We start from the raw sequence: 13,275 nt of genomic DNA, 5'->3' as shown, positions 1-13,275 counted from the left end.
GCAGATTTCCCTGCTCAGCCAAGGTGCCCAGGAGGAGGGGGAGAATTCGGGGAATTGCAGGCAGGTCTATGAAGCTCTGGGGTTAGTTGTTGCTACCATGAAGGGAACTAGGCAGGTGAAAGAGAGCAAGGAAAGGGGAACTGGAGTCATGTCTGTGGAGCCAGCTCTGATGTTACGCTCATTTTATAATGGGCTGAACAAAATTACTTTTAATTGATACTTGGTGCAAGACGGCGGCTGAGGGCTCCGCTGGCTACTTTGTGCTTGTGGAGACATATTCACCCCAAGGAAGAGCTCTTCAGGCTGGAGAGGTTGTCTCCACAAGGATGATGCAAGCTTCCCTAAGGAGCTGCTGAAAGGTTTTCCACAAATAGAAACAAACTTGGCTTTTTTTAGCTGGAGTGACACGCCTCTGCATCACCACAAACTTCTTGGGTGGCTGAGGATCTCCTCTGCTTTTACTCTTTGCTAGGGCTGACAGTTCAGCAGAAGGGATGGTCTGGCCAAACCACACACCTTGGATAGGTGACCAGTGTGGGTCACACGGGTGTAACACTGGTGAGGTGTTGCTGACCACCTTTGTGAAGGGTGACCCCTAGTAGCTCAGGGGCAGAAACAATTTGCTTGCATTTCTCTCCATGTGCTTAAAAAATTTCCCTCCACTCCCTTTGTGTTTTTGGCAGTACCAGTCAGAGGACATCGCAACTTAAAACTCATTGCTAACCTGATATTTCTTTAACTGTTTTGAAGACATCCAACTTCTTGGGGTCCAAGGGCAGGGTCTTTGTGAAGGCGTCCCTGAAACAAACAGAACGAGGAATTGGGAAAAGAATGGCTCAGCCTGATTTTCTCCCTAGCCCTTCTCCTCCAGTACTGAACGACCAGCAGGCAACTCACCCTAGAAATGCAACTGGGAGAATGCTGACGTCCCCATTGATCTTGGTACAGTTTTTGAAGGAGTCTATGTTTGTGGCATTTATGGAGAGGATCCCTTTGAGTTCACCTATTCCAATGCCATTGCACACTGTTAAGAGAGAAATACAAAAGTCAGGGGGGAGAAGAGTGAAGCCCAGTCACATGGGAGGGAATAAACATGGAGATGCCGTTAGTCCAGAAAGCACTCCCCTATGGTCAAACCTACCACTGCAAGGTGAATTTCACAGATCTGTTGCCTACTTTTGCTTTTCAGAAAGCACCACAGGACAATGGCTTCCTACTTGCCCAGCTGCGCAGCTCTGGTCCGAGCATCTCTGCACACAGGCTGTGGCACGTGCCCTTCTCTCTCTTTGTTCTGCTTTCATTTTATTCCCCTTGATGAGATACTGGGAAGGACAGGTGAAGGAGAAGGCTGACGTGCAAGATAAACCATGCATTGTGTGCATGTGTATCTGCTGTACTTGTGGTGTATCCCAGTTGGAGAGCATGCTCCACAGCCACATTTCCTGATCAAACCACTTGTCAGATCTCCAAACTATCACTGGATATTTATATTGAATTTGCACTTAAATGAGATAAGAACTCCATATACTTTTTCTACATCTCAAAGCCCTGCTGGTTTATTCCATGTTTTTATACCTTTGCTGCATAGCCCATCACACTTTTTACACTTCCGAACACCGTTTTCTTCCACTTCATAGGTATCGGTATTGCACGAGCGAACACATGAGCCGTGGTCAGTCACCACATAGTTGTCTGGAAAATACGAGGATACAAAGGTCACTGAAATACGAGGGATGTGTTGGGGGCTGCACAGGCACTTCAGCACTGGGAAGAAAAAGGGGTTTTGAACTTTTGGCGTACTTAGCAAAGCACAGGCATCAATTATGAATTCTCACAAACACCCTCTGAAGGTAGATGGACATTCAGTGCTCACCATTTTACAGAGAGGGGAACGGTCACACAAGGATAAACCAACAAGGCCAGGCTGTGCAGCAGTGCCATGATCAGGATCAATACACAGCACTTCACCTCTGCGCACTCTTCCAGGCCAAGGGCTGGCCAGGGCAATGGTCATCCCCAGAAAGGGGTACCAGTTCTGTACACCAAACCTTCTCTCACATTTAAGTCTTGAAGGGTTAAAAAAACATGGATATAGAACAGTGTGAAAGAAAAACCAATACCTGTTGAGGAAACAATGATCATAGGCCTTGAGAGGGAGGCATTTAAACCAATGACTTTCTACCAGTCCTAATTAAGAACCAGTTACTACCAGTTGATACTGCTTTGATAATCCACGGGACTGATTCAATACGGTCATTGTCTTAAAGATTCTCATAAGGTGTTTTTCTCCCCATCAAGAGAAAAATCTTCAGAAGTCACAATTCAGTGGTTAAAAATCAGGGAAGGTGATGGATGCAGACGGTTTGAAAAGGCTGTCTTCTTTACCAGCTAATTCCTTCATTTTTGTTACCTATTCCCAGTTCCCACAGAAGCTGAGCAGAAGAAAGTTCTCTTTCACTTGGCCATAATGCAGAGGGATAACGCAGGTCCCTTCCCACTCCTCTCCAACCTCCCACCTCCTCTGCGGCTGTGGAAATGAACTTACGTGGACATTCCCTCACACAAGTGGCTCCGAAGCTGTATTTTCCATCAGGGTTGACATCCATCTGATAAGTGGTGGGATTATACAGGACCAATGGGGGACACGTATCCTTGCATGTAGCATCATCCCGAAACTTGCGGCATGCCTGTCATTGAACAACAGCACCCGTTAAACTACCTTTTCCTTAAAAAGCGACAATAGTTTTACATTTGCTCCTTAAAAACACTCCGATGGGCTCATCATGTTTCGTGCTTAGCTCTAATGGAACTCCCAGGCAGCTACAGGATGGGATGGTCCCTCATGCTTTGAAGGTGAAAGGTTGCTTCAGGTTGGGCAATTGAATTAAATATTTAGGAAAAAAAACCCAGAGAACATGAGGTTTTCTTGTTCTGAACAAGAAAACTTGGCACTCGGGTGGAGAGCTGCTGGGATTCACATGGGAACAGGAGTGAATCTGCATGCCTTAGAAGAATTTTCCCTACAAGCAGTAACCAAATCCAGACGAACAGTACTTTTCTTGGCTGCTTTTTAAATAACCAAAATCAAATCAAGTCCTTTCCTGCCGATTACTGACTTTTCTGGCGAAATATTAAACTGAAGTCATTATATTTGGCTGCAGGTAATGAACAATTTAGCAGGCATTTATGAAGGACAAGTTAGTTCTTCCAATCTATTTCTGCTTTAAATTAATAATCACTCTCTTTTCCCCTTTTTTCTTCCCTGGCTTTCCAGATGAGAGAATAACTGTCTTCTCTGTGAGCCAGTAACGGCATTATAGCCATGCAATTTATTAAGGGGACCAGGAACAGAGGTAACAACAAAACTGAGACCAGACGGTTTCTGTGCTGATTACCCAGGTGTCACCTAATTCAGAATGAACTGCAGTGCAAACATGGGGAAGAGTTAAAACCACAGTGTGCACCACCAACGCCCTGAAACTCTTGCAGAAAAGCAATGAGAAATGAGACGTGTTTTTTTTCCTAAAAAAGCCTCCATTTGCTCCTTCTCCCTCCATTGCCCCAGGGTCCCCCAAATAAAGTGCTTTTATGGCAAGTGAAAACCAGAAAATGAAACCTTGATTTCATGTCTGAAGTTAATAAAATGCAAAAAAAAAAAAATTTTAAAAAAATCCATCATCCCTTCTTCCCCTTACAAGTTCTTGCTTTAGCAAACCAAGTTTATTACTGACTAGCGCTAAGGAGCACAAGGCCAAGCTGTGCTGGCATGGAAAACCGCTGCACCAGGGAGGCAGCTGAGGACCTGGGGACCTGCCTGCGTGGGGAAATCACCCTACAGCAAACACTCAGCTGCTCTGCAACAACTTTGAGCTCACTGGGCTCTTGATGGCGCTAACACTGCTTTGGCAGGCACTAGGAAGGTCCACCTGCAGGGTCAGTAGAAACCTGCTAAGGATGCTGTGAAGCTCATGTCCTCTTCCCTCCCACTGACCACCCGCACAGGGAAGCCCTGGAGCACCCTCCAGGTCAGCACCCCTCAGAGGCCTTCTCGGATGGAAGGAGGGTAGAGGACATGCAGCTGAAAGCCTGCCTTGCTGTGCCAGGGATTTAAGCAGTTATGCTGGTGGTGTAGCATCATTACCAGGCAGTCGCTCTCCCGAGGCCCCGTGCACCCCGCGGCACACTGGTTGTGGCAGCAGTCACTGGGCACCTTTCCCCTGCACCGGCCAGAGCACTGCTGCGCACAGATGACTTTTGTTACTGGAAGACACAAGCAAAAACAAAAACATCAGGCACGAAGAATGTTAGAGCTGTATTTATTGCAACGAGATCAAGAAATATGGAAAAAAAGGTCTGGTGCAGGATCTGTTCTAAATTTTACCCCTGGGATGCGTGTTCTGTCCTTATATAAGGCCAGCGCTCTGGAGGGGTGAGAGCTGGTGTGGGTGGTGGCGAGAAGGGATTGTGTTCAGCCCATAATTATCTTGGCTCTTGCGAGGTGCTAAGCACTCCGGTCCCAGCCAGCAAACCATGGCCTGCTTAGAAATAGCATCCAGGTCCCTGTGGCATCAATGCCTAAATCAAGAAAAATTCTGTGGAGTCATTGCATCTTACAGCTGGACAACAGAGCAGGATCTGGCTCCATTTTGCTGAGAAAATCTGCTATTATTGGTGCTAGCTTTGGGAAAAAACAACATGAAAAGAGAACTGCCAGGACTCTCTACTATAACGGGAAACCGTACGTTGTTGGTGTGGTGTTAGGATCCCTTCAGAGCGCTAAAAATATTTCTGAAATTTCCAGAGAGAGGGGACGCCCAGTCAGCAAACTGATTTCATACGTGAATTGTATTATTTTTCTTTAGGCTTCAATTCCTTGGCCAAATTTTATCTTCATTACTCAGCTCCCACTGGGTTTGCACCAGTGCAGCAACCCGGACGAAGAACTGGCCCCAGTTCAGCGTTTTGCAGGGAAGAAAAACCGCCTGCAACATTTTGTTGAGAATCCTGAAATCATCTCCATTTGAATATCAAAGCAGAGAAAACTATAATCAGAACAATTTAAAAAAAAAAAACACAACACCCAGAAATTAATGGCTAGCATGTGTTTGTACCAGAGACGCAAAATGGGATTGTTTGTTCTCTAAAAAAAAAAAAAAAAAAAAAAACAAAAAAAAACCTGATCCACAGACCCTGGCATTAGATGTCAGAGAAACCTGATGGCTAACCCACTGTGCTGCAGCGCCCCGAGCATCCCAGCGCGGCGCTAGCCTGAGCGGTTACCAGCTCTGCAGCTGGCACAAATGAGCTACAATATCATCAGGAACTCCTGGAAGTCTGAAACAGGCGGTTGTTAATTAACAGAAAGTTATTGGTAAGTGTAACCTGCTACAGGGTATATAACTGATATTTTAAAATAATATTTCCTAGCTTTTTCCACTACACACTTTTATATGCAAATTGTATTATTTCGTTTCCCTTGTAAGTCTGTAAGCAAGATGGTATATTTTCAAGGAAACAGATTATTTCCACAATATGCATTAGCTTCTCCGATAGCAACTCCTCCATTCAACTAGAAATGGGGGAATAAAAGGCGCATTGTTCTACACGAACAGCATTTCGATATGATTTTTTTTATAAGCGTCAGCAGGGGAGTAAAACAGCTCGTCACTTTGATAGCTATTGACTAGAGCTTCCTGCTGGAAACATAGATCACGGCAGGCATTTATATTTCGTACTGAATATCCCACATTTGTTGAAGGAGAAAGATATGCATCACCCCAAACCTTCCCACACATGGAAGCGTGGGATACATTTTCAGTTGGCCAGATTCTCAAATGCCTGGAAAGGAGAGCCAGAGCCTGCAAGCAGTTTTGCTTTGCACGCTCCCAGTTACCCTCCCAAAGCCAGCACGAGTCTGCAAATGCTGGGAGCTTGCAGGGCTGAGACCTGGGTCTCGCCAGCCCCTGGGACGGCTGTGTGGCCTCCACTGCAGGACTGACCTGGGCAGGGCTTTGTGAGCAGCAGCCACTGCCCGCCTCCAGAGCCAAACTGCAGAGTGGAATGAAAAACCCTAAAGCTTATATTAAATGAAGAGAGAAAGGCTCTGTGTTCTTTTCCCTTAAGCTCTAGAAGGCGTACAGCTCTGGCCTGATACTTGCAAGCAAGAAGCTTAGGTGTAGGTGATTATTTGCAATGGAAAACCAAGGATAGGATGTTGCTGTCATTTGTGCTATGTCTAGACCAGCAATCTTTCCACTGAACCCTACACAAAACAAAGAATCAGAAACAGTGTATTTCCCTACTTATTACAGAAAAAAGGAAATAATAAAGTAGCAAAACAAACTGGGATGGTCTTCTCAGCCTTTACTTTGGGAAAAATAAAGCCTTGCAAAACCTCAAGCATGTTTCTGTCACTCCCTCAATATCAGACAAGCATCCTACCTGCACAAGTTTACAGTAAGGCACAGGCAGCCAACCTGAACAACCTCATGATGCCAAATACCTCCACTGACAAATTAGAAAATGGTTACGCATTTTCTGAGAGCCTTCCCAAGGTCCTCTGAGTACAGCATGTGGTGTGATCACCCACATGAAGGTGACAGCTTTTGCATTTACAAAAGAAACCTATGGGGATTCCAAAGAGAGCAATTAAAGCCAGCAAAAATCAGGTTATGTTGTTGCTTCTAACAGTAGAAATCAATCTGAAGTATCATTAACTGGCCTGCGGGAAACAGCAGGAAGGCAAACAATTCACCACACAGCTACCGCATTCTTTCTTAAACAGTAAAATAACTTCACGAATAAATGTTTGTAAGTGAAGATGGGAAAAAGTTAGAGGTGACAGATGAAAGCTTTCAACATGGGAGACAGCTGTGGTCATTTGCCTCTGGAGGAAGAGCACATCTGCAGGGAAACTCAGACCCAAGTCAAGCCACCCCGAGGTTTCTCCTCCAGGAATGGAGCCACCCGGGGGCAGCAGGCACGGCCTGGTCTGCGCTTCTGCGGAGTGGGCAGCGGGCCATGCCCACCCATGGTGCGCTTCAAGGAGCCCCAGCATAGCGGGATGCAGAGATGGGCAAGTGTGAAATATGTCACTAATTCACGCTTAGCGGGTTACTTTCTCAACGGATAGAAATTTAGTATGTTGGAGCTCACAAGATACTTCTTAGTTAATCTGCAGGCTTACGTGTCTGGCAGTTCTGTTCGCCTGGGCCCCAGCAGTGGTCTTCTGTGCAGTTCGGATGGCATTTGGGACCTAAAACACAACAGCGGAGTATTATATTCTATAAGCGTGGAGAACAACAACATCACGTGAGTCACAGAAAACAAAGACTCGAGCTTCCCTTCTCGATAAATCAAGAAAGGAAGCACCTATATACCAACGCTCAGAAATTTTGAGAGCTGGACCTTAAATCTTTATTGTGTGTTCACCTCTGGCTTCCTACGTGCGGTTCCCACACCTTTGAGCAAGTGAGTACAGTACCCAACCAGTCTAGCTTACGGAAGAGGCGTATTTTTCCCAGGAACAGGAATCTCAGCTACTGCCCAGCTGGACCTTCTGCTGGGGTTTGCATGAATGGCAAGTCACCACCGGCTTGCGGCCAGGCATGTGCCAGCTGCTCGCTACAGGCCACATGTAAATCGATGTTTCTGAACAACACTGTTCGAAAAAGAAAACAAACCCAACTGGATTCGCAGGCAACCGCCAGCTACTCCGACCACAAAGTAATTTGACTTGTCTGCTTTGCGCCCTCCTCCCGCCCTTTGCCAAAAATACTGCTGGGTGTAGGACCACACGGCAGATGGACAGTCACTGGAGAGGCGGCAGAATGGGCAGACACCCTGCCTGACCCTGGAGGTTTGGCTCTGGGCTCCTTCCCATCCCTCCCTCCTTACGCTTTTCTTTCTTTTTCTTTCTTAACAACAGGCAAAGTCCCAGCGAAACAACTTATTTTAGATTACGGGCTCATTATTAAAACCATAAAAGGCTGTCTAAGTGGATTAATCTGGAATTCACTACTTTTAAGAGGCATTTCCTACTAGAGTGATTCTTCCTGCCAGCAACACGTGGTTCTCCCTGCCCCCACTGCCCATCACATAGCTGAACAAACGCCAATAGTTGTCCAAGAGCTGATTGATTTGGGGCAAGACCAAAGAACTTTCTGTCTTTTTGAAGTTGAAAAGTCAAAGGTTAACATTTCTGTGGTGTTTAGAGCCAAACTCCTATGCTGACTTGTATAGTTTGCAACTCCTTGATTACACTGGGGCTCTGCAAAAAAATATGTCAACACAGAAGTTGGCTATTAGCTCTCAGGCAATTACGCAATGGGAAGAAGATAAAGAAAATATGTTTCTCCGCCAATTTATAGCGCCAGAAATGAAATGCTCAGAAATGAAAATAAACATTCCCTTTCCGTGAAATGACTGGGGATTTTATGAGGGACTCATAAGGCTGAAGGATTAGCTGGAGCCCACTCTAAGCACACGCTATGCAAACTTTTGAATATAGGCTCATCTCCCTGCTGATCTAAAGCATCAGACTTATCGGCTTGTTTATCATTAATTTTGCAAGGATAATCTGTGCGGCCCAAACCAGCAGAGCTTTACAGCACTCAGCTTCGGCCTTAGCGCTAACAAGGCTTCGAGTCCCACAGTAACTCCATGTGGGTTTTCCAGACCAGACTTCTATTGTAAACAGAAGATTGCTGGAAAGCAAACGAGTGCATGCTATCCTGCGCTGCCTTTGGAGAACACGTACGTAGGGTACTGTCTGAAATCCAGGGAAGGTTTCCCAAGAACTCCGCTAAGCTGTGAGTTAAGGACCTAACTACCCTGAAAAATTACACCTTGGGGGAGTAGTGAAGAAGTGAAAGGACTTCCCTTGGAAGAGGGCTTGCTGGCCCTGCGTGCAGGGCTTGGCGGACCTGAAACCCACCGCACGGAAGATGGGATGTTTGTTTTCTCTGAAATGGGGGAGTGCACAGCATTTTTGGTAAGTTAGTACTCACAAGAAGACAGGTTGTTTGCAAATTCAAGCACCGTGAGAGGCTTCTTGCTCGTGTCAATGATGTCGTTCCAGAGAACGGTGTCCATGTTGCACAGTTTGGGGTTGTTGCTGATTTTAACACCTCCATTGAGAATTTCTGCCATGGAAAGAAAAAAAATGGTAAGTGAAACAAACTGCCTAAGTCTCCCATCTCTGAACTCAAGAAGGGGAAATAAAACACGTACTTCTTCACCTCGGGCACACTACACTATGCTGACAGAACAGGACAATCCACATAGCACCAGCACTCCTGATGGTGCCGCTAACCGGGCTCAGACTGATGGGTTCTGGAAGGTCGGCTGCTGCTGGATGCCACTAAGAGACCAGCACATGTGGCTTTCTGCCTGGTGCCACCTCCAGAGGCCACTGAACTCAGCAGAGGTGGCACTGCTGGTATGCATACCAGAGACCATGTAAGACCCTAATTCACATACCAACCAGCTCCCACTGGAATTTAACAGAAAATACCGACGCACATGCACTGGAATCAAATGATGCAAAGGAACAAGTGGATACTTCTTTGCCATTTTGGAGGACACAAATAAATCCCATCACCCTGGTGATGCTTTGTATTTTCTGGATCTTTCTGCAATGGGAAATTATGAACTTTCTTCATCTTTTGAAGAAGGCTGGCTAGCAGGAAAGCAGTTAGGAAACCGGGAAACTACATTCAGATGGGCTTGATGGCATATAACTCTGAGAGGAGATCTCCAGTCAGATCTCGATACCAATAACCTAACAGTGGAAGCTTGTTTTACAGGTGCCTCCTCCACCTCTTGCCCTCATCTCACCTGACAGCCGTTTCATCGGCAGTTCTCGGAGTCCCTGGGTTTTATTCATGTGGTAATTGGATAAAACCGCCAGGGCGTAAGAGTTGTCATACAGCACATTGCCTCGGATGATCTGGAGGTTTTCTAAGGGAATGACATCCACCATGTTAAGCGCGATGAGCACATAGCCTGCAACCTCCTGTATCGTCTGAGAGAACAGAAGAAACAAAGTGCTTAATCCATACCACTCTTCTTGACACTTGACAGAGTCACTTTCCTCCTCCCACCCATCCAATCCATCATCTTTCAATTTTAAGGAATGATAAACCACTTAATCTCATTAAAAAGTAAATAAATACGAGAAGAAGGGACTATATGGGAAATACTGTCAGGTACAAACTGAGCCTTAGAGCAGCTGCCAGGGGGTCATTCCAAAGGTTCAGCTTACCCCTGTTCCATCCCCAAGCAAAGGCAAATGGGGCTGCCTCGGGGATGCAGGAGAACAGGGCAAGCATGTACGATAGGGCAAGCAAGTGCGCTGCTTCCCCTGAATACTTGCCCAGCCTCCAACCACTGGCAGCACAGACACCATTCGCTTGAGGCTCTTATGCTCTCTCTTCTGTGTCCCTTCCCTTGCAGAGCCTCCAGTGCTCAGCAGAGGGGGAAGATCAGGTAACCTTCTCCCTCTTAAATAACAGTTACAGGACAAAAAGAAAAGTGAGGCACTGTCCCTGGATGTAGGTTAATTCCTGTACTGTGAAATGTGTGCATTTCTATCTCCTACAAAAATAACCATAAATGAAAAACCCTCAGGCTACCACTTAGGATACTTCTCTGTTCTGTGCAGACTACCAGTGAGGGTTCAAGAGACCTGTTGCATTCCTGGGAACTCTGAGCTCCATGATCAAATTGTGCTTGGGAAAGAAAAATGGCAACACCATTGTGTTTGTAACCCATATATCTGAACCACCTCTTTTCTGATGTTTTTGCTTGTTGCTGTGATGATTTTTTTTTTCCTTTTCTTTGTTCCCTGAGAAAAGCTCACACAAAGAGATTACTCCCCTCAGCCCAGAGGACTGACCTGTTTAATCACAGCTACCATACCAGAGCTCTTGATACCAGACACACACTTCAAATGGCAAAAAAACCTTCTTCCTTTACTGCCTCTTTCTTTGAAAACCTCCTAATCTGATAACTAGGCATGCAAAAAGCAGTGCATTTAAAACATCTTTTAACAACAACAAAAAACCCCACCAAAACCCGAAGGTGTGATGCTAATGCCACTGGTGGCAACCTGGCAGTGGGGGAGCAGAGCTGTACCCCTTGCCCAGTCTCTGCTTGGTGGAGAACCTGGAGGTCCCCAAGGCAGACACTGCTCCTCCCCATGCTGCGGCTGTGTTTTAATGTCCATCCCCTGCCTGTTCCCCTTGCAGCTTGCCATGGTTACTCATGCACTCGTGTACAAAACAAGGCAAGTGCCTCTATGCTTCGAAACCTGCCATCAGTGGGTTGCCGCTCTGCTTTGCCCAGCAGCACCACGAAGCCTCTTGCACTCTGAGAGGCGAGGCAATCCATAAAGATGTAAAAACATTTATAAGTAAGAAAAAACCCATCTGCATGGCAGCCAGCACATTGAAAAGCTACTTCTCAAAGTACCTGATTTAGTACAGTAGGGTTGAGCGTATCCTGCAGCCTACAGGTATGCTGAGACTATGATCTGCAATTTCTCTGACACTAGCTAGCTATGGTTTTGGATCACCACAGAATTTTCACAGGGAGTTGATCCTTTGCCCTTAAAAAAATGCTGCATAATTCTTTTAGCAGGGTAGGCCACATTGGCCAAGAACACTAACCTTCAGGAAAGAGAGGTCACGATTGTGCTCCACGTATGTAATCTCCAGGTTGCTGAGTACCACCTCGCAGTTGTTGTACATCCTCTGCAGGCTGGTGAAATGGTCTTCCACATGTCCCAGCTGGGTCAGCTTGTTATTTGTCCCTTGACAAACTGTGGAGGAAAGAAGAAAGCTCCATGAAGGAAAGCAAGAATAAATATGGGGTGAAGACTTGTTGCCCACCTGTCTTTACAAGCACCACACCAAGTGAAGCATCAGCACAGATTCGTAAGAAACTAGAACTTCAACTTGCAGACCATAATGGCAATAGTGTAGGGAGCGTGCCACATTTTCCAGGCACAGAGGTGTACCAGAATTAAGAACTGGAACAAATGGAAGAATTTCATGGTATGTTCAGCTCTGGCACACAAATCCACCTAAGCATGCTTTGCTGCTGGGGAAGAAACTGGTGCCACACAGAGCACCACTGAGACTACAAATATTTATAATGGCATGATGGAAAACTTAGTCCCCACCTGAATTCTCTTACTCTGTTTTATCCAACCTACAGGAACTGACAGAAGTGATCACCACTATATTCAATTGTAATGAAAGAGCAAAATGCAAACTGCTTTAAAGTAAAAAAACACCACACACAAGCCCCAGAAACTCTTGTACTACTCCAGTCAGTCCCTGGCCTATTCCTACACAGCTAAAATTAAAACATCTCCCAGTTATGCTAATACAGAGGAAAGGAGAGTGATACAGAAGGCAACATGGTAAAAAAAACTTCGCAACGCCTTCCAGGTGGAAAGCTTCAGCCCATCTTTGCTCTTCAGTGGGAGCTATTCGTCACTACAATGCAACCCCAGACTGACCTCATGGCTTTCCATGACACACTGGAAGAATTGCATTCTTTTAACTTGCAGAAAATAAATGAAACAATACTTTTGTAGAGCCTTAATTCCTAGAAGCACCAGACACAAACTGGAACACCACTGTTTGGGATGCTGTAGAGTAAACAATAAAGACTCTTGACAAAGCTGGAAATAAGTTTTGGAGCTAATAACATAAGACAACTGAACAATCAATGTTTTATTAGTAGGAAAAATAACATAATAAGCAGTGATACAGAGGCACTCATCAATCATCAAAACCATTCACTGAACATGTGTTACTTCTCAGTATAGTCATCACCATTAAGAAGCAACAGCGATAACAGATTAAATACTCTTTGTCTATGTTTAAAGCGAGGCTATTCACTCACATTCCTCAATTATTTCTCATTATACGTCTAGATAAACATTACAGTGTTTGGGATCAGCGTCAACTGCTAGTAAACGGGGACAGTTTAACAGGGGCTGTGATTACAACATCCAAGTCGCTTGTTACTACACGATCCTCAAGTGCAGAAAATGACTCTTTTTACGTTAGCCTTGAATTTCTGTAATGGACAAGAAATTTCTAAGCAGGATTTTCTGTTCAGTTGCAAACTTAACTGTTCCAGTGTGTTCATGCTTAAAATCTGCATTTTCCACCTTCTGCCTCAAGTATGAGAAACACAAATTATCAGCCAAAATCACAGGAGGGGTCTTATTCTGTGGAGTGGTCACATTTTTAAGGCAGA

At 45.4% G+C, this 13,275-nt stretch overlaps 1 protein-coding gene across 4 annotated transcripts in view; it reads right to left on the bottom strand.

Annotated features, from left to right (window-relative positions):
* Window positions 1-13,275, bottom strand: part of EGFR (epidermal growth factor receptor) — a 158,825-nt gene that overhangs the window by 35,613 nt on the left and 109,937 nt on the right. For all 4 annotated transcript variants that reach the window (XM_040591355.1, XM_040591354.1, XM_040591357.1 and 1 more), the window contains exons 2-10: window positions 11,670-11,821; window positions 9,838-10,024; window positions 9,009-9,143; window positions 7,187-7,255; window positions 4,142-4,260; window positions 2,546-2,687; window positions 1,576-1,692; window positions 898-1,024; window positions 725-798 (exon numbers count right to left, since the gene is read on the bottom strand). In XM_040591355.1, coding sequence (XP_040447289.1) covers window positions 725-798; window positions 898-1,024; window positions 1,576-1,692; window positions 2,546-2,687; window positions 4,142-4,260; window positions 7,187-7,255; window positions 9,009-9,143; window positions 9,838-10,024; window positions 11,670-11,821 — 1,122 coding nt within the window. The remainder of the gene's footprint in view (window positions 1-724; window positions 799-897; window positions 1,025-1,575; window positions 1,693-2,545; window positions 2,688-4,141; window positions 4,261-7,186; window positions 7,256-9,008; window positions 9,144-9,837; window positions 10,025-11,669; window positions 11,822-13,275) is intronic.

The sequence above is a fragment of the Falco naumanni genome, chromosome 4, assembly GCF_017639655.2.
Source record: "Falco naumanni isolate bFalNau1 chromosome 4, bFalNau1.pat, whole genome shotgun sequence".
In the NCBI taxonomy this organism is placed as follows: domain Eukaryota; kingdom Metazoa; phylum Chordata; class Aves; order Falconiformes; family Falconidae; genus Falco; species Falco naumanni.
This window is presented reverse-complemented; position numbering and strand designations above follow the sequence as displayed.